Source organism: Mustela erminea, chromosome 21, assembly GCF_009829155.1.
Source record: "Mustela erminea isolate mMusErm1 chromosome 21, mMusErm1.Pri, whole genome shotgun sequence".
Lineage (NCBI taxonomy): Eukaryota > Metazoa > Chordata > Mammalia > Carnivora > Mustelidae > Mustela > Mustela erminea.
The window spans coordinates 12833320-12859000 of record NC_045634.1 but is presented as its reverse complement, the minus strand read 5'-3'; the positions used below and the strand labels follow the sequence as shown (position 1 = coordinate 12859000).

General features: G+C 33.7%; 1 protein-coding gene across 10 annotated transcripts in view; it reads right to left on the bottom strand.

Moving 5' to 3' along the window:
* The window catches only part of TEX15 (testis expressed 15, meiosis and synapsis associated), an 83671-nt gene that overhangs the window by 7617 nt on the left and 50373 nt on the right, over positions 1-25681 (bottom strand). For all 10 annotated transcript variants that reach the window (XM_032329276.1, XM_032329277.1, XM_032329274.1 and 7 more), the window contains 4 exons: positions 22631-22868; positions 17856-18002; positions 16221-16383; positions 1620-8983 (listed from right to left, as the gene is read on the bottom strand). In XM_032329276.1, the coding sequence (XP_032185167.1) occupies positions 1620-8983; positions 16221-16383; positions 17856-18002; positions 22631-22868 (7912 nt within the window). The remainder of the gene's footprint in view (positions 1-1619; positions 8984-16220; positions 16384-17855; positions 18003-22630; positions 22869-25681) is intronic.

Sequence of the window (25681 nt, the reverse complement as noted above, 5' to 3'; positions counted from 1 at the left end):
ATGCTCTTTCTAGTAAACCAGTCATTAAGTCCCATTTTTAAGTAATTGTCAAATAGGGACTTTCATTTCTTATTCTGTAAAATAGCACCCTCAACTAAGCCCTGGATGACATGTTACTTCTAACTGTACTCAGAATCTCTACTCTTTAAATCATTGAAAAAACACATTTCACAGGACATTACCTTCAATACATACAGAATAAAGTTAAACTCCTTGGGCCTATATTTAAGACATCTTATAATCTGAAACAATATTCTTTCCAAAATACCTTAGCTTACTGGTATTATCCACTAAATTAAATTCTTTTCTAGACTTAGTTTAAAACTGATTTCTCAAATAATGTCAATAAACATTGTGCCTTTGCTCATAATATTTTCCATAACTTAGATACCCCTCTTAATTTAACTTTCATTAGATAACACATTTTCCCAATTTAAGACAAAGCTTTGGTCTGTGCTCTTCATTGAAATTTAAAAAAAACTTTTAAAAAAACTTTTCTTCTAAATATTTATAACACCTTCTTATTATTCTCATTTTACTGCTGGTGTGGCATACCCAACTTATACTCTTACTGGAAGTATGCTTACAAACTGGTTGGTTGTTTTCCTATCAACACAGTGAAATAAATGATTGGTTTCCTGGCCTCCAGAACTAGTTTAATTAACAAATACAATTTCAGTAACCTAAGACAAAATTCCTCCTTTTCTTTTGCATATAGGATTCCCTTTACTTCTGAACTGAGAAATTCTCAAAAAATTTTAAGAGTAGCCTCTGAGTGTAGGTGGTTAGGTTAGTATGGGCTCTGGAGCTAGACTGCTTGGTTTTACATCTGGGCTTGTCCATTTACTAACCCTGTGACCCTAGGAAAGTTATTTAACCTTTCTGTACTCTGTCTTATACCTTTAAAGAAGACAATAATAGTACCTCATAATACTATGTACAATAATAGTAAATCATAAAGATTTTGTGAAAGATAAAGAAGTTAATATTTGTGCAATTGTTAGAATAGTGCCAGGTACAAAATAAATGTTTTCTATAATTTGTTAAATAAAATGTGTTTATGTAGGACTTCTTGTAACTCCTTCCTAATCACCTATTTAAAAAATCTGTCCTATTCTTTCCATGTGGATAATGGTCAAGAACACAGGCTCCATTAGCCAGCTTTTAATATTTACTACATTAAGTATAGCCTTGTTATATAGAAGCTACTTAATAAATAACTTACATTCACATTGGACTATCCCTTAAGTTATATATATATTCCTCCAAGAAGTATCTTCTAAATAATTTTTAGTTTAAAAGTAGACATTTGCAAGGTGTTTCTCATATACAGAATCATCATTTTGTAGCTAATAGGAATTATTTTATCCAATTAAAAAAAAATAACCTCTACACCCATCATGGGGCTTAAACTAATGCCCCCCAAATCAAGAGTTGCATGCTTCACTGACTTAGCCAGCCAGATATCCCTAATACAATTCTTTACTTAGTAAATTCACATTGCAAGGCAATATACAAAGCATTCTCAATTTTTACCAATCTGCAAACTACCTGTTTCAAGAGTAGATTTGTTCTTAAAAGTAATACTTACATACTTTATGTTTTGAAACATTTGTTACCTTTTGTTTTTTACAGCTGGAAACAGTACTGTTTTTCTCTTGTTCCTGAGAGTCTTCACATTTGTCTACAGTGATAGATCGTTTTTTAGAGGAATTTGAAACATTTTTCATTATGCACTCTGAAATTGAGGGCACTTTCATAAAAGTACTAGATTTACTGATACTCTTCCTAGGTTTTACATGCATATTCATTTTTTCTTTTCTCTTCAGTTGTAAAGTCTTCTTTCTGTTATGTAGCATTTGGCACAGAATAAAGGAAATGGTTAATTCAGCATTTTTAGCACATATTATCTTCATATGTTCAATAGTTTTCATGACTTTCATAATATGAGCCATTTTCCCTAAATCTTTCTGAGGGGCAGCCATTATATTTTTGAGCAGTGTAGAAAACTGATTGTAGTTGTATTCTAACTCTGTCATAGTGCTTCCGTAATTTATGGATGCTATATATGGCACAAAGTCAATAAATGTAGAAACGGAATACTTAGACATCTCTAGAAGTTTTTTTATTTCTGAAAGTTCTGCAAGTTCTCTTGAGAGCAAATGAAGAGCGTATGAACAATTAATCCCTTCACTATATTTGTAAATAATATCCAGATCTTTTTTAAGTTCAGAAATAGCAGTCTCTATGACATTCCAAAGGCAATCTGTTGAGTTATCTTTAAGAAATGAAAAAGGAGCCATTTTTTCTTGGCAGCAAACCAACTCAGGAAGAAGTGACAAATCAAACCAAAGCATACCTCGAAACCTCTGTTTGTCTAGTTTCTTTGCCATTGTGTTTTTAAGAAAGTGAACAGTTTCTGAAAGCATGACAATTTCAATATAGGTTTCAATGGCTGCAGGTTTTAAAATTATGGCTCCATGGTTGTGGTTTTTCACCATGTCCAAAACATTTTCTTCTGTGATAAAAATATGATCTATGTTCTCTTCTTGCAGCATCTGAAAGTATTTTTTTAAAATTTCTAGGTGTCCAATACATCTCAAAGTGAGTTCCTCCAATTTCTCAGAGTCTGCAAATCCAGCCTGATCCAATATTTCACTAACACAACAGATATCTGGGTGTGAAAGCAAAGTACTGTTAAACCTACAGTCTTCCATGTTAACTGTAGCTTTGTTTATTAGGTCATCTGACTTTCTGGAAGCAATCTCAGTATTCTCAAGCCCAATGTTGGAAATTTGTTCACTGCTTAAATCTTTAGACAACGTATCATATATATTTTTCAACTTAGAAAAAGCATACTGATTCATTTTGAGTAGCATTTCTTTATCCTTCTTTCCTGAGTATTTTTTGCTAAAAGACTGTCTCCTTTCTTTCCAAACAAGACTTTTTGCAGCATCAAAAAAGATATGTTCCAGACCATAAAGAGATATCTTAATACTTACTGCCTCATTGTTCTTAATAAAATTAACTTTTGAGGAGATCATTTCTATGATAATCCACAAATGATCTTGTTTTCCTGGATAGGAATCAACTTTAGGAGAGTCCCCATACATACCGATCAGCTTTAAAGTACTTTTTCTTAAGGTTTCTAGGTCTCCTAAACTATCTCCAAAGTTAACTCCACAGGTAAATGGAACAGAAAGAGAAAAGTCAAAGCAATCAGAACAATGCTTCATTATTGCTTCACATTCATTAATCTGCCGTTTGTATTTTAAGAATGCATAGTATGAATTGTTTTCCCTTTTGGTTTCTTCAAACAATTCAATTAGCTGATCATGATAGTTTTGCAACTCACAGAATGCATTATATTTTAACCTTCCTTGAAAAGCAGGATAGAAATTGGATTGTTGTTGAAATCCACGTGGTCTACCAAGCAGCTCACCATACAATGTTTCATCATACCAAAGCAAGCTTCGGAAAGTTGGCTCACCTCCTAAGAGCCTTTTTTTGTTTTCAATGAATTGAATAGTTTCCAGCATCATTTGGAGTTCCACCAAGGAGTCAATAGCACATGGTTTTAATTTGTGTTTGCAATTACTCCACAGGTTTTGTTCTACCAACAGTTCTCTTGAAATCAAGATTTGTTCATGAGAACATTCTTGTTTTCTTTCAAAAGCTTCAACAAATAATGGGAGAATACTTTGACAAGCCTTAGTTTCTTCCTGTAGAATCTGAAAAGATGATGTTTCATCTGCCCTTCTCAAAATTTGAGCTAGCCTAGGTATAAGAGCTGAATGATCAGCTGAGCAGTATTTTTCTTTTAATCCATTCACGTTTGATGCAGGCTTCTTCTCAGTAGAGGATTCAGAGGTTTGAGAGTGCATATGTAAAACAGGCCTATGATTCATTCCTGTAATGTGTGGTTTGGAATTACAAGCTATTTCTGAATGCAATGCAGAGTCAGACTGAGAGTTATTACTAACTTTAACTTCCCCTTCTTTCTCTCTTTTGCTAAGATGATTAGAAACTGTGTTATTCAAAGAGACTACCTCAGTAATATCTTCAAAGATTTGATGAGAATCAATCACATTTTTAATTCTTTTCTCACGTAAGTAGGAGGAATTTTCTAAGATCTTATTCTTTTGGTTTTTGTACTTAGTAGCAGTGAATCCTTCAGTCATGGTTTTTATGTGAAGTGAATCTTTTGCCTTTTCTGCATGTTTAACTTTCCACATTTTTCTGTCCTGAATGTTTGTCTTTGCCATACATTTTTTTGAAGAGGAACACTTCATATTACCTTTTAAGAGCAAAGAACTATCACTGGAAAATAGTTTCTTCATTGTTTTTTTCCTACAACTTTTACTTTCTTCAGTTACTAATTTGAGACCCAACTCAGAATTCTCAAGAACACCTGAGTCATTCTCATCTATATGGAAGCAATTACTTGAAGACCACTGTTCTGTTTTTAGACACTCCTTTCCACCACATCGTGGCTGACAGTGTGGTACATTAGTGGATGTTGCAAAAGAATCTACAGAAAAAGTTCTCTGTCTATCCAAATAAGATTCTGAAGATTCTCCTTCACTAGCTGTCACTGGAGTGGTTGTTAACAATTGAGGAACACTGTTATACTTTTTGTGGGTTATCAGAGTTGGATTTAATGGGTCCATAAGCATGTCTCCTGCAATAATGCCTGGTTTGGAGCTCTGAGTGGGAGCTGTCCATTCTTCAATAGGAAAGGTTACTTCCAAGTTTCTTTTATAACCAGATAAAATAAGGTTATCTGGTTTATAGATATCAACATTTAAAAAGTGCTTCACATTTGATTCTAAAACTGAAATAACTATGTCAGTTTTTACCTTTGTGTGCGTTACACAAGTTGCATCATAATTTTTGTCTCTGCTAAAACTTACATTATTTTCTTTTATGCAATTTAAAGATACTGAATTACTCTTATTTATTAATTTATTAGTCTCAGAATTACTTTCTTTCATTAGATCCTTAATTTTATTATTTGCTGAATGGTACTCAGGCTTTTCATATTTACTGATGTTAGATAAAAATGCTGTGTCAATTTTATTTTTTTTAGTTAGTTTATCTGGGCAGGATGGGGAAAACAAAAACCCAGGTTCTCCAGAAAATGGCTGAAGTTCTGATGATCTCAGACTTTTCATACTGCTCTTGTTATAAGCTGAATAACTCGTACTTCGGGGTGTAGAGCACAGGGCTAACTGTGATTCAGGATACTCCTTCTCACAAAATTCTCTCACATGAATAGTGGTGTGACTTCTGGAGACACTGCTAGCTACATTTTTCTTAGAAACGCACTCTGTGATTCTCTCTCTACTTGTTTTGAAAGACTTGTGCTTTGATACATGAGTTAATGATTTACCCACTTCAAATCCCAAAGCTCTTTTCTCTCCTGGCTTGTCATATTTTCTTTTTGACAAAAAATGTTTAGTGGAATAATATCTTCTTTCAGACACAGAGCTATAACCTTGAAGGTCACAACTTTCCCAGAAATTATTGCATATTATTGCATATGATTTTGGTAATGGGCCTTTTCTTTTTTCTCCTACTTTAGCTATAAGTTGCAAAGATGTGTGAACTCTCCTATGAGCTTTTTTTAAGTGAAGAACAGCTCTGTCAAGTTTTCTGGAAAGACGTTTGCTTTTGCATAAAGATGCTTCACTATTTAGAATATCTAGGACACTCCTAATGTGTTTTTCTGACTTTGAAAATGTTTTAATTCGCCCTTGGGATAATGAAGAAAAACATTCAGATGAGTCTTGATCGGTTAGCTTCCTCTTCTTTCCGTAAATTTCATGATGTCTTAAATCCTTATGTGCTGTGTTCTCATTCCTGAAAGGTGTATTTGGCTTTCTTTTACTAATTCTTGATCCTGTGTCCTTTTTACTTCTAGTATCATTACAATCAGTTTTTGAATCTGTCAAGGAACAACTTGTTTCATTACTTAATGCTGTGACATTAGAGGGCTCTGTAAGCAAAGGTCCACTGTTTTGTTTTTCAGAAGCATGATTTCCTTGTGTATTATGATTTGCATCAAGAGGAAGTGAGATTTCAGATTTACTCACTAGTCCTGATTCTTGGCTTGTATTACCAGATTCATTTTCACATGGGTGATGTGAATATTCACCAGAACACTGGGAATAGATTTCAAATCCTGGCAATTTCTCCTCCTCATCCATTTCTGGTTCTTTGGTTTTAGTTATGTTTTTGCAAAAATTATCTTCTAATGCAGGGGATTCAAAAGTGGGAGTGAATCCTGGCATAAATATATTAGTGATTTTCACTTGTAAATCTGGAAGTAAAATTGGATTGAAGAGTTCTTTGTCCTTTTGTGTAGAGGAATAGGAAGAATTACTTTCCTCAGAGTAATGTTGATCATTATTCTCCCTTCCTCTGGAGCTTTTCAAAACTTCCCTCTCCCCATTATTGCTTCCCAACAGACCTTCCCAATCAATACGAGACTTTAAAGCCTCATATGAGGCCCCAAATTCTTCATATAGAGCATTTCTATGGCTAGAAGTATCTTGTTGAATTAGAAAAACATCATCACACAGTTCTGATCCCAATTCAATCTTATTTTCCAATTCACAACTCTGAAGAATGGGACTCTCACTTACTGACTGATTAAATGAGTCATGAAATTTATTGTTATCCACATCCATTTCACAATCAGAAACCTTATGTTTTACCAACAGACCAACATCTAGACTCTCAGATGAACAAGTTTCTTGAATCTGGTATCTTTGGTGATCTTCATGATTTGTGCCTAATGTAGGTACCATACCATCAGTTATCTGTACTGCAGCATTTGAGGCTACATGCACTGAAGATGCTGCAATTTTGGGAAGTGCTGTGGAAGCCAAATGCTCTACACTTCTGCTTGTATTTTGAGAATCTTTCTGTTTTATGGCAGTGATAGTATCTTCACTTTCTAAAAATGTAGTTTCTGTTGATACATGTCTTTTCCCCCAAGTCAAATTAAATGTACAAAATTCTTCAGAACTCAGAATTTCTACATTATTGTAATTTTCATTCTCCCTTCTTTCATCTATAATGGCATAATTTTTGTCTGTACGAAAACCCTGCTTCTCATCTTCATATATATCTAGTCTGTTGTTTTCTGTAGACAAAGCAGTGTCTTCCTCTTTAGCCTCATTTTCATTTTCTTTATCATTGTCTCCTTGTTCTTTAAAATCAGTATTCAGGTGTATATCACTGTACAACTCTGCATTACAGCACAGAGTATGACCTTGACCTTTATTAGCATTTTGAAAAGTTTCTCTGCAGTCTTTTTGCATGTTCTCCAGTGGCACTGGATCATTTTCATGGACACATGTATGTTCACCAGCTATGCTACAATCTGAATTGTCATGAGTTGTTTTAATGTCGTGAGATGAAGTAATTCTATCATTTGGCAATTCTTTGTCCTGAGGAATGTCTTTTGCTTCTTGAAGAGCATTTGTCATAATGTTAACACTGTTTTGATTTGGTTTTTCCAATTTTAGTTCCATTAGTTTTTGAGAAATTGCAAAACTTGTATGAATGTTATCTTCATACTCCAAAGAGGGTTGAGAATGTTTTTGTGAAAGGCTCTCCACTCTTGGAGTAAGATTACTTTCTAATTCCAATGCTAGATGATCTAGGTCATATTTATCCTTTGTGGTAAATGCAGAAGATTTTGGTATTTCTAATTCTTGAGTAATTGGTATTTGATCACAATTTTTTCTGAAAGAACAAAGACTCTCATTCTCTTTGTATTCTTGGTGCAAAGAAATGTAATTATCTACTGGTCTGATTTTTGCTTCATTAGTAAAATAATTTTCTTTCCACAAAATTTGCTTTTCTCCATGTTCAGAATTATCCTCTGGACTAGTGAAGTCTCTCATTTTTCCAATATTTTGAAGGTACCCACGTATGCTTTCCTTCTTTTGGAGAGGAAAAACTGTAGACATTTGTTGACCAGTCTGATATACAGTTTCTAAATTAGAAGACCATGATTCCTGAGAGATGTGACTACTGTACCCTTCTGTACAAGTATTCACTGATTCGTGAGAGTTACGTGGTTCACCTTCTTCTTCAATTAAAAGTGAGATGTTGTCTCTCTGCTGGGATCTCTGGACTTTTTCCTCATTGTGTTTTTGGTTCTCAACTTCTGAAACTGCATTTGGCAAACACATTGGGAAGGAAAAATTGTCTTGGCCCTTACACTGTCTTGCCATGGTAATTTTACCAGGAGTTGTATAATCATAGTTCTTAGAGCCCCAGTTCTGAGCCTGTGACTGTGAATCATCAAAAGAAACTTTGAAGCAAGGGGCGTCCAAACAATTAGTAAGAATAGAACGATCACCAGGCACAACTTCAGATGAGAAGGCAGAATTATTTTGCGTGGATGATAGGTGTTCTTCTGAATTAAAATCTAAACTCTTCTCAAGTGGCAAAATCTTATTTAAACCTGTAATATTATTATGTTTTCCTATGCTTTCTTCTCTTTTCATCAGTCTTGGGTCTTTAATGAGTTTTGAAGTAATAACTGTGCTTGAGCCAATATTGTTATGAAGGGGAAAAGCAGCAGAAAGACCACTTAAAACATTTTTAAGCTGTGTCAAATTTAACATGAAGTCCCCATTAACACTTTCTCTGGTATCACTGGGAAAAAATGAAAGACCTGAATCATATATATGTACTTGAGAAGTGTCTCTACATTCTGCTAAATTGTGCTCCATCTGTCCACTGTATGTTTCATGTATAGAAATGTTTCCATTTTGTACGTTTCCGTAGGAATTAGAAATATTTTCGTTGGAAGGATTTATCTCTGAATTTACGGCACTGCAAGAACAGTTTTCCTGAACAAATGGATCTACAGGTTTCCTGAAATGCTCAAAGATCACAGTAGCATCTTTTCCTTTTCCAATTCTTTTGGCCACTGTACAGTTATTCAGAGAGCACGTTCTTTCTGTGGAAATAATTTTAAAAAATAAGAAAAAATAGAAGGAAAAGGGTTTCTACATTGAACTCTTAACATAGGTAAGCTACGTCACTTGTTTTAACTGAAAGTTCACCATGGTTATGATTAAAGTTGGTCTCATCAGAAAAAGCAAAGAGAGAAGAAGAGTGATAAACCAATAAAATAGAAATGATACAACAAAGAACTCTGTCCTAAACTACCCTTACTAAAAAAAGTATTTACCATAGAAATTTGAATTCGGACAAATACAAATAAAGAGAAAATTAAAAAAGAATAAAAATATGTTGCTCAAAGACTAGGTATTTCTTATATTAATTTCCTATATTCAGATACTTAATAACAGAATCTACATATTAATAGGCAAAAGTGTCTCCCTTTTATCTACTGTTAACCACCTTCTCTATCTGTCAGGAGACAACAGAAACAGAAAGAAAAGGGGAATGAAGGGGTAAACAGAGGAGAAAAGAGCAAAAATATTCCATAATATCCTCCTCAAGAGCAAAAGCGAAGCACTACTCTTGCTCTATAGTGAAGTAAGTATTCCTGCAAATAATGTATATAAATAAAAATCTGGAAAATGAAAACAAATTTTCTTTTATAATTATTGGAATTTATTCCTACAATTTCATAAAGAACTAAATATAACAAAGGAACCTATAAAAATGCACAGTTACTGAATAAAATGTTCACAAAACATTCATAGATAATACCCAAAATTATCTTTATTAAAATAGATATTAATGATGAGTAATTGATGGTGAGATTTATGAATATATGAAACTATAATCATATTATTGGGATGTACCATGAGATTCTTTATCACAAAATACTGAAAGATAGTTTTGTTGAAGACTTCTAAATTTTACAACCAAGTATAATTATATTTTTTTAATTATAGTAAGCTATAATGGAAATACGACCGTAATAGAGATATAGTTCTTGAGAGTAGAAGATGCAGTGAACAGACAAAAAATGGTGGATCCCTATAGAACTTATACCAAAATAAAATACAATTCATTGAAAAAAAAACCCCATAAAAGTATTAGAAGAAAAGATGGAGAGATAGTTTTATCATCCTGATATAGTAACTGAGTACTTTTTTTTTTTTTAAGATTTTATTTATTTAACACAGAGAGAGAGATCACAAGTAGGCAGAGAGGCAGGCAGAGAGAGAGGGGGAAGGAGTCTCCATGCCGAGCAGAGAGCCTGATGCAGGGCTCGATCCCAGGACCTCAAGATCACAACCTGAGTTAAAGGCAGAGGTCTAACTCACTGAGCCACCCAGACACCCCAAAACTAAGTAGTTTTTAAGATAAATATCTGGATATCAGAAAACTAGAAATTAAAAAAAGATGACAATTACATGTAAATTAAATACTTTAACAAGTCAAAACTCATGATAAATAAAACTTGGACAAACTGGTGAAAAGTATTTTCTGAATTAGCAAGCTTAGTACATAATTACACATAGAGTACATAAAGAGTATATAGACATCTTCAAAAGATTAATAGAAAGACAATGCAATAGAAAATTGGGCAAATATATGAACAAGAAAATCACAAAAATTATGAACACAAAAAGATGTCCAATGCCACTAAATAAATAACAAGAGTTTTGGGGCACATGGGTTGCTCAGTTGTTAAGTGTCTGCCTTTGGCTCAGTCATGATCCCAGGATCCTAGGATCGAGCCCACATCAGGGTCCTTGCTCACGGAGGAGCCTGCTTCTCCCTCTTCCACTCCCCTTGCTTGTGCTACCTCTCTTACTGTCAAATAAATAAAATCTTTAAAAAAAAAAATAGCAAGAGTCATATTAAAAAACTGCTTAGATTCGAAAGACCTGAAAGGATAATTAATATCTTGCAGATGTAAAGCACTCTTATACTGTTCATGGGAGTATAAACTGGTACTAATTTTCTAGAAAGTAAACCTAAAGTTTTCAGCAAAATGTAATGTATAATCATCTATACCCAGTAAGTTTACTTTTATGCATTTATTATTCTAATTTACTTGCATAAATACTCAATATATGTACAAGAATTTTTAGAACAATAATCCAGGACAGCTGAAAGCTAGAAACCTAACTATCAATATGAGACAATAAGGTTTCAAGATATACTGCAATGACATAGTAATTAAAATAGTATGGGACTCACATAAAGAGACAAATGATTCCAGTTATGAAATGAGTAAGTCATGGGAATAAAAGGCATAGCAAATGAAGCACAGTCAATGATACTGTAATAGTGCTGTATAGTGACAGATGGTAGCTACAGTTGTGAAGAGCATAGTATACTATAGAGAAGTTGGATCACTATGTCGTACGCTTGAAGCTAATGTAACATCATACTTCAACTATACTCAAATAGAACAATTTAATAAATGAAACTGGTTAAATAAATTTGTCCTATCAATAATTATAAAAGTACTATACTTATGTGCTATAACAAATGTCCTAGAAACAATGTTATGCAGCTATTACAAATATTAACATAAATTAATACAAAGCAACATGGGAAGAAAAACCTAACTTGTTTAATGATCTGAATTTCATAAATGTATGGTAAATGCATATTAATATATCCATAATGTTTACTAATAAACTAGTTAATATGGATGACAAGTATGGTTTTTCTGAGTGCCTTATGCACACTAATTCATTTAATCTTCACAACATTCCCAGTTTATTGGTGAGGAGGTGAAGAGTAATTTGCCCAGGATCACAGTTTATAAGCAGTAGACCCTTAATCAATAGGTTAAATTATTTGCTTAACCTTAATAAGGACACTTTAAGTTTATTCCCATTTTTAGCAGTCTCACCAAATAACAAATGAAAAATGGAGAATAAACCCAACATCCTCAATAATGTAAGAACTGTAAGAAAATGAAATTACAATTAACAAAGCAAACTACCAGTTGTGGCGATGGCAATGTTCTTTATCTATGCTATCAAATACAGTACCCAGTAGATACATGTAGTTACTGATTTGATGAGGGATGATGTGAATGAGAAATTAAAATTTTAATTTAATTTTAATTAATTTAAGTTTAAATAGTCATATGTAATTAATGGCTACTGTACTGGGTAGCACAGGTCTACAGTACTCTAGAGGGAGATGAATATGCTGATAGCCATCACATGTGGCCTTGACTTTGGGCATAATACAGGTATTCCTCAAAATTTATTACCCCAAAAGGCATCAAAGTTTATTGCTTTTTTAAAAATGAGGTATAACTGACATACAATATTATATTAGTTCCAGGTGTGCAACATAGTGATTTGACACTGAATACACTGCAAACTGATCACCACAATAAGTCTATTTATTATCCATCATTCTTTGATTAAAGTAATTAGCTATAAGTTTGTGGATATGTAGGAGTAGAAGTAAGGAAAATCCTTACTTTATGGTTTCCATTTTAAGACTTCTGGGTGAGGGATAATGTGGAGAGAATGACCAGAGAGAAGATCATCAAGAAAACAGAAAATTGAGCCAACTATACATCAACTAGACCTAGTAGACATTTATAAAACACTTTACCCAACAAAAAATTTCCATTCTTCTTAAGTGCACATAGAACATTCTTTAAGACAGACCACACTATAGGGTCAATAAATTTAAAAGGATAAAGATAGTAAAAATTATATTCTCCAACTACAATGGAATAAAATTTGAAATCAGTAACAGAAAAAAAATGGGAAATTCACATACACAAAGACGTTAAGAAACACATTTCTAGAATAAATGAAACAAGATGGGATTGGGAGGGAGACAAACCTTAAGTGACTCTTAATCTCAGAAAACAAACTGAGGGTTGTTGGGGGGAGTGGGGTTGGGAGGAGGGGGGTGGGGTTGTGGACATTGGGGAGGGTATGTGCTTTGGTGAGTGCTGTGAAGTGTGTAAACCTGGCAATTCACAGACCTGTACCCCTGGGGATAAAAATATATTATATGTTTATAAAAAATAAAAAATAACAAACAAACAAAAACAAACAAAACAAAAAAACAATGTGCCAAATAAGAAATCAAAAGGGAAATTGGAAAATACTTTGAGATGAATGAAAATGAAGGCAAACATATCCAAACTTACAGGACACAGCCCAAACAGTACTTTCAGGGAAATTTATAGCTGTAAAGAAGCAAGATCTCAAATCGATACCCTAGCCTTCCACCTTAAGACACCAGAAAAAGAAGAGCAAACTAAGCCTGAAACAAAAAGGAGGTAAATAAAAATCAAAGAAAAAATTAATAAAATGGAGAAAAGAAAAATAAAAAAAATTAATGAAATCAGAAACTGGCTCCTTGAAAAGATCAACAAAACTGACAAACCTTCAGCCGGTCTGACCAAGAAAATAGAGGGAAGACTGAAATAAATAGAAAGACAACTGAAAGAGAAGATATTACTACTGGCTTTACGAAAGGAAAATGGACTACAAAGAAATACTATGAACAACATTACACCACTAAATTAGATAAGTTAGATGAAATGGACAAATTCCTACAAACACACAAACCACTAAAGCTGATTCAAAAACAAACAGAAAACCTGAACAGAGCTATAGTAAGTGAAGAAATTGAATTAGTTAAAAACAAAACAAAACAACAACAACAAAAAACTACTCACACACAAAAAAATCCGAATGACTTTTTAAAAATGTTTTAAAAAGATTTTATTTGAGTTAGAGTATGAGCGGTGGGATGGACAGAAGAAGAGGGTGAAGCAGGCTCCCTGCTAAGTGGGCAGCCTGACATGGGGCTCAATCCCAGTTCCCCAAGATCATCACCTGGGCTGAAGTCAGACACTTAACTGACTGAGCCACCCAGGTGCTTCAGAATGGCTTTAACAGTGAGGTCTCCCAAATGTTTAAAGTATTAATATTAATTGTTCACACACTCTCTCTAAAAAAAAGGGAAAAGGAGGAAACCTTTTCAAACTTATTCTATAAGACCAGTATTGCTCTGATACCAAAACTAAAGACATCACAAGAAAGCTACAGATCAACGTAACTTACAAATACAGACAAAAAAATTTTCCAAAAAAATTAGTAATAAACCAATTCCACTAACATGTAATAGAAATTACATACCATGACTAAATGGGATTTATCTCAGCAATCCAGTTTACTTAACATCTGAAAATCAGTTAGTGTAATACAGCACAGTAAACAGAGTGAGGACTAAAAATCACATGATCATCCCGATAGATGCAGCAAAAGGATCTGACAAAATCCAATACCTTGTCATGATAAAAACACTCAACAAACTAGGAACAGAAGGGAACTTCTTCAGCATGACAAGGAACATCGAAAAACTGCATAGCTAACATCATCATACTTACTAGTGAAGGATGAATGCTTGCCCCTAAGTTTAGGAACAAGACAGGATGTCTATCTGCTCTTACCACTTCTATTAAACATTCAGCTGGAGGTCAATTAGCTAGTCGTGGCAATTAGACAAGAAAAAGAAAGAAAAAGCATCCAATTTGGGAAGGAAGAAGTAAAACTAACTCTATTTGTAGGTGACCTGATCTTGTATATAGAAATCGTAAGGAAATCACTAAAAAACAACTAGAACTAATAATGAGATCAGTAAGGTTAACAGGATATAAGACCAATACACAAAAATCAACAATATTTCTATATACTTAAATGAAGAACACAGAAATGTGATCGAGAAAACTCTACTTAAAAAAGTATCCAGAAACATAATACTTGGGAGTAAATTTGTTAAAAAAAAAAAAAAAAAAAAAGCATAAAACTTAACCTGGAAACTGGGTTGGCTATAAACAAAAAGTCAGATAGTAATATAGGAAGTGGAAAATCCGAACAATCATACACTACTGGTGTGAATGTAAATGGTGCAGCCATTTTGGAAAACAGTTTGGCATTTCCTCAAACGCTTAACACAGTGTCATCATATGACCCAGCAATTCCACTCCTAGCTATCTACCCAAGAGAAATGAGAACACATGTCTACACCAAAATTTGTTCAAGAATCATACCAGAATTATTCATAATTGCCAAAAGGTGAAAACAACACAAACATCCTTCAACTGATGAATAAATATAGTATTACTAATCAATGTAATATTATTCCATGAAAAAGAATGATTAATATGTCACAACATGAGAGAACCTTGAAAATACTTTTAGGTGGAAGTCATGAGTCATGAAAGGCCATATCACTGCACATATTTATGATTTCCCTTATATGAAAAGCCCAGAATAAGCAAATACAGTTAATCCTTGAATAACAGGGGTTTGAAATGTGGATTCTTTTTAAATTATTGTATTGGAAAATTATTTGGAGATTTGCCACAATTTAAAAAAACCCACAGATGACCCATGTAGCCTAGAGATGCCAATAAAGATTAAGAAAAAGTTAGGTATTATTTTAAGAATACAATATATCAAATATATAAGATACAAAGTAGATGTTAGTCTATGGTCTGTGTTCTGGGTAAGGCTTCCACTCAATACAAGGCTATCAGCAGTTAGTTTTTCAGGGAGTCGAAAGTTACACATGGATTTTTTGACTGCAAGAGGGTTGGCACCTTTACTTCCATATTCAAGGCTCAGCTATATAGAGACAGAACTAGATTAGTGACTGCTTAGGGGCAAGGGCCTGCGAGGAAAGGGATATGATACCTTTTCAAGGGCACATAGTTTCTTTTTGAGGTGAAAATGATAACACTCAATAAGCTGGCATAGACATTTAAAAAAAAATTTATGTGCTGGCAAGGACATAGAGTAATTATGTAACCTGATGCAACTGCTTTTGAAAATGAATTGACATCCTCTTTGGATTAAGTTGCACATTTCTGATGTGGATATATAATATTCTATACAAAAACTATTGCACATATGCATTGAGACAGATAAAGGTTTAAAATAGCAATATTTGTAATAAGAAGAAAACTGGCAAATATCCAAATATCCCCAGAGGAATACTGTGTAATCAACAAATGAAATAACATGTAAATACATATATAAGAATGAAAAAACTACAGGCATACTTATCAGCATAGAAGAATCACACAAACATTAATACTGACCAAAAGGAGTCACAAAAATATATGCATTATAATTCTAGATACATAAAATAAAAAATAGGTGAAAGCACAACTATTATTCTTACAGATTCATAATGTATTAGAAAATAATACTCGGAAGTTCCAAGACCAAGACAAATGCTACTGAAGCAGAGTAATATATGTATCTTACCAGCCCTCTTAGGAAATCCAGTTGAGAGGAATCTCAAAGATGTCATAAGGTGTCCATTATCTACTTTTTGACCAATAAATTTTACTGTTAATATTGCATATGGAAGACACTGCCTAGGTTTATCTACTGGCTTTGAAAGAACATTGTATTCATAGAAGTATACCTGAAAGATAAAGAAGGGGATAAAAGAACATTTTTGAGCTAATTAGTGTTAGCAGAATTAAATAAGCTCACATTTAAAAAGCTATGTAACTGCATGATGTTACTTACTCACTGGCTTCCATATACAAACCTCTTTTCCCCATCATCAACCTTAGTTTGTGAAATTTATTTATTTTTTAAAAATTTATTTATTTACTTATTTGACAAAGAGACCATGAGAGAGGAAACAAAAGAAGCAGGAGGAGAGGGAGAGGGAGAAGCAGGTTTCCTGCCGAGAAGGGAGCAGGACCCCGGGACCATGACCTGAGCTGAAGGCAGATGCTTAACAACTGAGCCACCCAGGTACCCCTCTAGATTTTTTTTAAGTATAAATTTTTTCCCCAACCACATATATTTTACTTGGTAGGGTATCAATGTACGGAGCAGCAGAAACAGTCTGTTTTAAACAACAAAGTATTTTTCCACTAAAAGTTCAATGTTTTGCATATGTTATGAACACCTAGTGTTTTAGTTGGAAGAAAAAGTTAATTGCAAAAATAATAATAGTTGAAGGTGCCTGGGTGGCTCGGTGGGTTAAACCTCTGCCTTCAGCTCAGGTCATAATCTCCGGATCTGGGATCAAGCCCCACATTGGGCTCTTTGCTTGGTGGGGAACCTAATTCCTCCTCTCTCTCTATCTGCCTCTCTGCCTACTTATGATCTCTCTGTCAAATAAATAAATAAATAAAATCTTTAAAAATATACTCAATACATTTTACATTTGGGAGCATACATACACTTCAAGAAAATTTATCTTCATTTAATCATATATATGCTGATATTCAGTGTCTATTACATATAATTGAAGATGAATGGTCTTAGCAATTTATGACAGAAAATCAGTGTTTCACATGTAATGATGAACACGTTGTCTTTCTCCTGTTGCAAAGTAGAGAAGATCAACAACATTATTTCAAAATAGCTTGTTATAAAAAAGTTGGCATGTTTTGCAAGCTAGGAATCAATCTATGGAACAACTAAATAAAAGAAACCATCCACTGTATTCTGAACACTAACTAGTTAAATGTAAATTTGGGAACTACTAACATTCCTAGATCATAAATATTAAAGCAGCTTTCACTATTTACTTAAGGTCTTTTTAAAAATAAAGATTTTATTTACTTATTTGACAGAGAGAGAACACAAGCAGGGGGAGAGTAGACAAAGGGAGAGGGAAAAGCAGGCTCCCTTGAGCAGGGAGCCTGACGCAAGGCTTGATCCCAGGACCCGGGATCATGACCTGAGTCTAAGGCAGCCGCTTAACCAACTGAGCTACCCAGGCGCCCCTACTTATTTTATTTAAGGTCTTATTATTATTATGAATAAATTAAGATATTTTCATTTAATATTTTGAGAAGATGTTTTCAGTCAGGTATCATACAGTGTGAAGCATGTCACTTCCAAGTAGCCAAATGATCCAAAAAGTTAATATACCGCTGAATTGTAGGCTTGTAACTCAATGGTATCTTTCAGAGAAGGTATGCTTCTGGACATATGGCAATCAAAGTTAGGAGAAGGATCCAAAGAAACTTTGTTTTTATCCACCGAAGGCTGAATTTTCTTCACTTTCCCAAAGAGAACCTAAAGAGAAAAAAAACCAGAAAGGTCCATAAAAATACAAATACACCAGAACATTCTAAACTCCTATGCTAGAACATAAAGTAAGGCTAAATAAATCTTTTTTTAAAGACATAAATAAAAATGGAGAGATAATCCATGTCCCAGATGAATAGGATAACTTAGACTTATTAATCATGCCAATTCCCTTTCTAAATTAAACTCTAAGGTTATAGTAATTGTAACTAAAATTTTAGAAAATCTATTTGTAGAAATGAATTTTAGTCTAAAAACTTATTTGGAAAACTCGACAAATAAGAAAAGCCCAGAAAATTTTGGAAAAAAATTTTTTTTAAAGATTTTGAGAGAGAGAGAGAGAGAGAGAGAGAGAGAAAGCATGAGAGAGGAGCTCCCCGTGGAGCTGGGAGCCTGATGTGGGATCCAATCCTAGGACTCCAGGATCATGATCTGAGCTGAAGGCAGTTGCTTAACCAACTGAGCAACCCAGGCACCCGAAAAAATTTTTTTTAGAAAAAAAAAAAATGTTGGGTCAGAGATAAGAGAATGATGGAAGAGGGGACATGACTTGAACTTCCAAGATATTAAATGTTTTTGTTTTTTAATCATTAGAGAGAAGGAGAGAGAGAAAGTGATATCAGAGAAGGGGCAGAGAGAGACGAGAGAATCCCAAGCAGGCTCTACATCCAGCACAGAGCCTGAGGAAGGACTCCGTATCTCAGGATACCAAGATCATTAACTGATCCAGAATCAAGAGATGGACACTCAGCCAAATGAGCCACTCCGGACCCCCTAAGTGTTTTTTAAAAGGATGGTACTGCCACAAATAAGGCAAAGGGAGAAAATGAACAAAATAAAAAGGCCCAGATAAATACAAGAATCTATAAAAATGTAGTGTAATGTTAAAATTACCATTTGAAATAAGTGAAGCAAAAGCAATAAATGGTATGAGACAACAGAAAAAATTAAATTCCCTTCTCAATATATAGAAAATAAATGCCAAACAAGTTAAATATTTAAGTAATGCAAACACTGTAGAAAGAAATGTCACTATCTAACCTCAAAGTGAGAATTCTTTTCTAAGCATATATGCCAAGAACCCATAAACCAAAAACATAAAACTATAAAATATTCCAAAACATTTATTTGTACATCAAAAACAAATGAGTATACTAAAAGACAACCAACCTACTGACTGGGGGGGAGTGGGTGAAATAGGTGAAGGGGATTAAGAGCACCCATCTTTTTTTCAGAGGGGGAGAGGTGTGATGCCCAAATGCAGGGTTGGAACTCATGACCAACTCATGATCAAGACCTAAGCTGAAATTGAGAATCAGATGCTTAACCAACTGAGCCACCAAGGTGCCCCTGAGTACACTTATCTTGATGAGCACTGAGTAATATATGGCCCTTATGAATCACTGTATTATACTGAAACTAAAATAACACTTATGTTAACTATACTATAATTAAAATTAAAAAATTTTAAAAATGAAATAAAATAAGACTAAGACGTATCATATACATATAATATTAACATACTAATTTGGACCGGGATGAAGATACTGCACTTTAGGATATACTGAGGAACACTTAGGTGGCTGTGTATGAAAAACAAAACAAGAGGAGCCTGGTGGCTCCATTGGTTAAGCATCTCCCTTTGGCTCAGGTCATGATCCCAGGGTCTTGAAATCCAGCCTCATATTGGCTCTGTGCTCAACAGAGTCTTCTTGTTCTTCTTCTCTTCCTATCACCACCTGTTTGTGCACTCTCTCTCTCTAATAAATAAATAAACAAATAAATAAATAAAATCTTGAAATAAAACCATGAACATAATTAACTGATAAAAGTAAGGTGGAAGAAAGTACAATAGGACAAGTACACACAGTACTTCTATTACTGCCATTTTTCAATATAATAATACATTCATTCAAAATTAAAATACTAAAATACAATACTAAATATAATGTGGTATCCTGCATTTGGGTCCTGGAAGAGAAAAAAATAGTAGAAAAACAGGCAAAATCCAAATAAAGTCTTAGTTTAGTTAACAGTACTGAACAAATGTTAGCCTTTTCATTTTATTATTTTTATTTTCTTACTGAAATAGAACTGACATATACAATGCTATTTTCTTAATTTTGATGAAAGTGTTATAGCAATGTGAAATGCTAATATTAGGGGGACAGTAAGTGAAATGTATACAGGAACTTTCTGTACTATCTTTGTAACTTTTTTATAAATTTAGATTTATTTGAATATAAAAAGTTTATTTTAAAAAAAGGAATATTAAGTGACAAAATATAATTGAAAGTATATTCAGAAAAAAGGATATAAATCAGTAACTATTGTTTTTTTTTAATTTTTAAAAAAATTTTTATTTTAAAGTAAGCTTCATGTCCAATGTAGGCTTGGAACTCAAAAGCCTAAGATCAAGAATCGCACACTCCACCTGCTGAGCCAGCCAAACACCCCTCACTAAATATCGTTAATAAATATATGCAGAATGTTTAAACTCAGCAGTAACTATGAAAGAAAAAATTGAACCAACGATTACAAACTATTACATAACAAGACTGGCAAAGATTTAAAAGTATAATAAATAAAGTGAGGGTTGTGAGATAACATTCTTACACACTATGGATAGAAATGTCAATTAAGAGGCGCCTGGATGCCCCAGTTGATTAAGTGTCTGCCTTAAGCGTCTGCTCAAGTCATGATCCCAGCACCCTGCATCGAGCCCCACTTCAAGACCTGCATTGGGCTCCATGCTTGGGGGAAGACTGCTTCTCCATCTCCACCCCGCTTGTGCTCTCTCGCTATCTCTGTCCCTATCTCTGATTCTCAAATAACTAAAATCTTTTAAAAAAAGATTAAAAAACATTAAAACAAAAAATGTTATTTAACATAACCTTACTCAGGACAGCTGGACATTACATATCGAAAGCTGTGAAAGTATACATAGCCTTGGCTCCCAATCTGATTTCCTGGTAGGAAATAAGCAATTAGTTCTTAGCAAATAGGTGTGTAGAAATACACCTATAAGGATGATCAAATTAATAATTAAAAGTACAAAACAAAAGAACAAATAATTTATATTCCCAAGTTAAAAAATTTGTTATGCAAATTTATGAGAGCTATATAGTAGAATACTATGTAGTCAGTTATTCAAAAGGCTATTAGAGGGCGCCTGGGTGGCTCAGTGGGTTAAGCCGCTGCCTTCGGCTCAGGTCATGATCTCGGGGTCCTGGGATCGAGTCCCGCATCGGGCTCTCTGCTCAGCGGGGAGCCTGCTTCCTCCTCCCTCTCTCTCTCTGCCTGCCTCACCATCTACTTGTGATTTCTGTCAAATAAATAAATAAAATCTTTAAAAAAAAAAAAATTTTTAAAAATTAAAAAAAAAAAAAAAAAAAAAAAAAAAGGCTATTAGAGGGGTGTCTGGCTGGCTCAACTGGTAAAGCATGTGATTCAGTCTTGGCGTTTTAAGTTCAAGCCCCATGTCGGGTGTAAAGACTATACCTAAAAAAAAAGGAAAACCTTAAAAACAAAGCTATTAGAGAAGAATATTTAATGCAATGAAAAAAATGTCTTATAATCAATGAAAAAAAGTTATATAGTACACAAAGAATATATTTTAATTACCATTATACATGCTTATCTGCATATACAAGCAAGACTATAGATATATAAAAAAATTAACTGTTGTTATTAATGGGCTTTTTGGAACTTCTTGTTATGCAACACATTTTCTAAAATCAGTTTGTATTACTTTTTAATATAAAAATTGTGCCTTACAAATTTGATAATATTTGAAGCCTAAACACATAAGGAATTATTCCAAAGGAAGCACTGGTTTTATATGTACCCATCCTATGTTAAACCTGAGGATCCTGCCTACGTAATGCAATTTCAGTAGTCCTGGAAAAGCTACAACTAACCATAAAAGTGTATCTTAACCAGTTAGTTGATGCTTTAAGATTTGGTCAGACTTATTTCTTTTCAATTTTGAGTAATTTTAAACTTTCAGAAGAGTTGGGAAACTAGTTCAGAGGTCCTAGATACTTGTATCCAGTTTTCCCTAAAGTTAACATCTTATATAAACATGGCAAAATTATGAGAACTAAGAAACATTGTTATGTTTTAACCCGAAACTAATGTGACATATAATGTATGTCAATTATACTTCAATAAAAAATTAAAGCAAAAAGAAATTAACTTTGTATAATACTATTAACTAAAATAAAGATTAAGAGTTTAGTAACTTTTGCTTAAGCCAGAATTACTATGATCAACGTTTTGGAGAAAAACACTTAAAACACTCTGGTATTAATTAATTGTCTGAACAAAAAAGAGAAAGAAGGTTATTTAAGACAGAAAAAGATGTAAATTGGAAAGACAAAGATGATACAGGCTGTGTATGCTTACTTGCAGTTTTGTTTTATGCTACATACCCAACTAAAGTCAGAAATAGGGGAAAATTTCAAATGATAATGATGGTGAAAGTAATATATATATACTATTTATTTTATATAATACAACTTAAAAACATAATAATTCATACTGAAAGGAGAATATGTTCAGGTCAATTTAAAGTAACTGAGTATAATATTTAGTAATTGTTTTCTGCTACCTACCTTAAAAATTATAATACTTTCTACAGTAATGCTTCTACTACGAGCGTAATTCAAAGCAACATCAACATGTCTAAATACATAAATTCCAAGAAGAGGATTTCCTAATATCTTCAATGTAGATGTTCTGGTACTTATCCCATTTTGATATATTTCAGCCACATCATTCTGAGGAAGTGCTAAAAAGCAGAAATGTTCTTCAAGTTCTCTGCCATGTCTTCCACTCTCACGCATCTCTGACCTAAAGCGAAACAAACTGTGTGTAGTTAAATGAGAATACTGACAGAATTTTCAAGGTAAAGATAAATATTTCAGTTTGCCACAGTTAGAAAGCAAGACAATTACTGGTAACATTCAGAAACATCACCATTCTATAACAAGCTAGGCTGAAAATCATCTAAGGAAAGAATTCAAGACATAGATAACTACTCGTCCAGAATTATGGACTACTTTCTGTATAGGGCAGTGATAATAAGGGCTAATATTTCTTAAACGCTACTAAAATACCCAGCATGCTAAGACTTACCCTTTCCAAGCATTTTTGTAAAATTTTTCTGGATTTTCCAAGAATTGATTGCTATCATTATTTTATTGTTATTTTTATAATCCTTTTTTTCCTCATCCTCTTTGCCTCTGTTATACTCATTTTTAAAATGAGGAAAATGAAGTTCAGAGAGTATAACTTGCCAAAACAGCAAGGCGACAAGAGTTGGAATTATATATGTGAAATTTTGTTTGCTAAGTTCCAGAGCTCAAGTTCTCACTTACTTGTCTATGGATGAAAGAACGTGCATTTCTTAAATAAATATATAGACACAAATATGATAAATTATTAGGGACATTCTCCATTGTTCAGGGATCCAGACTGCAGCTGGAAGAAACAAACTAGAATTTGATTACAGAGCACTCCTATTACAGAAGTCAGAAAATTAAGAATCATCCTCAAAAAAGATTATAATCTGAAGTACATACACTCTTGAAATTTTGACTATGCACCACAAGCACCATTTAACTGGGGGCGCTAGAGTGGCTTGGTTGGTTGAGCGCCTGCCTTTGGCTCAGGTCATCATCCTAGGGTCCTGGGATCAAACCCCTGGATCAGGTTCCTCAGTGAGGAGTATACCTATCCCTTTCCATCTGCTCCTTCCCCAGCTCATGTTCTCTCTTGCTGTCAAATAAATTAATTGTTTTTTTTAAAAGAACCACTTAACAGTACACACAAAGCAATCTAGAAGTCTTGCTCAGGTGTAGTAGCAGCAACAAATGCCACACTAGGTGATACAGTAGAGAGGTCCAATCGCTAGGACAGAGGTGTGCTTCCAAATCATTATCAGCAGTGGAGAACCTCATAACTTAGAGTAAAGTAAGGTGTATACTACAAAAGGAAAATGAATACCACATTGAATACCACATTGCTACCAATATTTTTTATTTCCTGGAATACCACTCAGAGTTTGTATTAAGTATACTAAGCACATTAACATATTAGTATTTATTTTATTTGCATGAATAACTTCCTGTTTATAGTACACAAGGCCACAAACCACATGGCAACAGTTACAAGCAAGAATAACTGATTATAGCATGACTACTTTGTCCCAATTCCTGGAAATGTCAAACTTAACTATCAACTCCACATATCATCATCTTCTGCTCCTGCTTGCAACTTGACATCAGTAGATTCTATGAACCACTAAGATCTCCATGTTGATAGGGTTTAAATATCACAGAAGAATTAGAGTACTTTTTTCCATTTTCCCAATTTCTCAACTCGTTTTTTCCTAGACTCTGGAAAAGCATTAATTTTCTGAGCGTGCCTAGAAGGAATTCCCATGTGGGAGTACTAACAATAATAGCACAAAGGATGGGAGGAAGGAAGGAAATGTTCACTGTTGTAAGGTTCTTACACTACACATGAATATAACATTATGTTAAGGTACACTGTGTAAACCCTAGAGCAGGGTTTCTTAACAGTGTCACATATCATTGACATGTGGGCTAAGTAATTCTTTGTGTTATCTAGACATCTTACTGGCTTTACATTATATTCTCTTAAAGGACTAACTAAAATGTAAAAATAAAACTTAATAAAAATTTGACCCAGAGCTCTAAAAAGCTTTACAAATTAAAGTAGAAAGTATTCCTTGAGCTTCAAATTAATAATAATACTGAATATTGTGTTTTCAATCTATGTTTTCATAGTAACATCTCAAAAACTTTTAGGACTAAGTATGATTTAGACAAAAACGAGCAATAAAAAATTACTCTTTAGAAGTTTTTAAAAAATTTTAATTCCACTGTAGTTAATATAGTGTTATATTAGTTTCTGGTATATAATATAATGATTCAAAATTCCATATATTACTCAGTGCTCGTCAAGTAAGTGTACTCTTGTTCTTCTTTGCCTATTTCACCCACCCCTCCCAACCTCCCCTATAGTAACCATCTGTGTTCTCTATAGTTCAGAGTCTGTTTTTTGTCTTTTTTTCTCCTTTGTACTTTTGTCTCTTAAATTTCACATATGAGTGAAATTCTACGGTATTTGTCTTTCTCTGACTGGCTTAGTTCACTTAGCCTAGATCCATGTAGGATGGATCTTTTTCTGACTGGCTTATTTCACTTAACCTAGATCCATCCATGTTATTGCAAATGATAAGATTTCATTCTTTTTTATGGCTGAATAATATTCCACTGTATATATACCTTATCTTCTTTTCTGTTGGCTGCTTCGATTATTTGGCTGTTGTAAATAATGCTGCAATAAATGGGGTACTTAGATTCCTTTGAATTAGTGTTTTTGTATTCTCTGGGTAAATACCTAATAGTGCAATGGCTAGATCATAGGTTAGTTCTATTTTTAACTTTCTGAGGAACCTACATACTGCTTTCCAGAGTGGCTACGTCAGTTTGCATTCCCGCCAACAGTGCAAGAGGGTTCCCCTCTTTCCACATCCTCAACCAATTATCTGTTGCTTCTTGTGTTGATAATTTCAGCCCTCTGACTGGTGTGAGGTGATATCTCATTGTAGTTTTGATTTACATTTCTTTGATGAT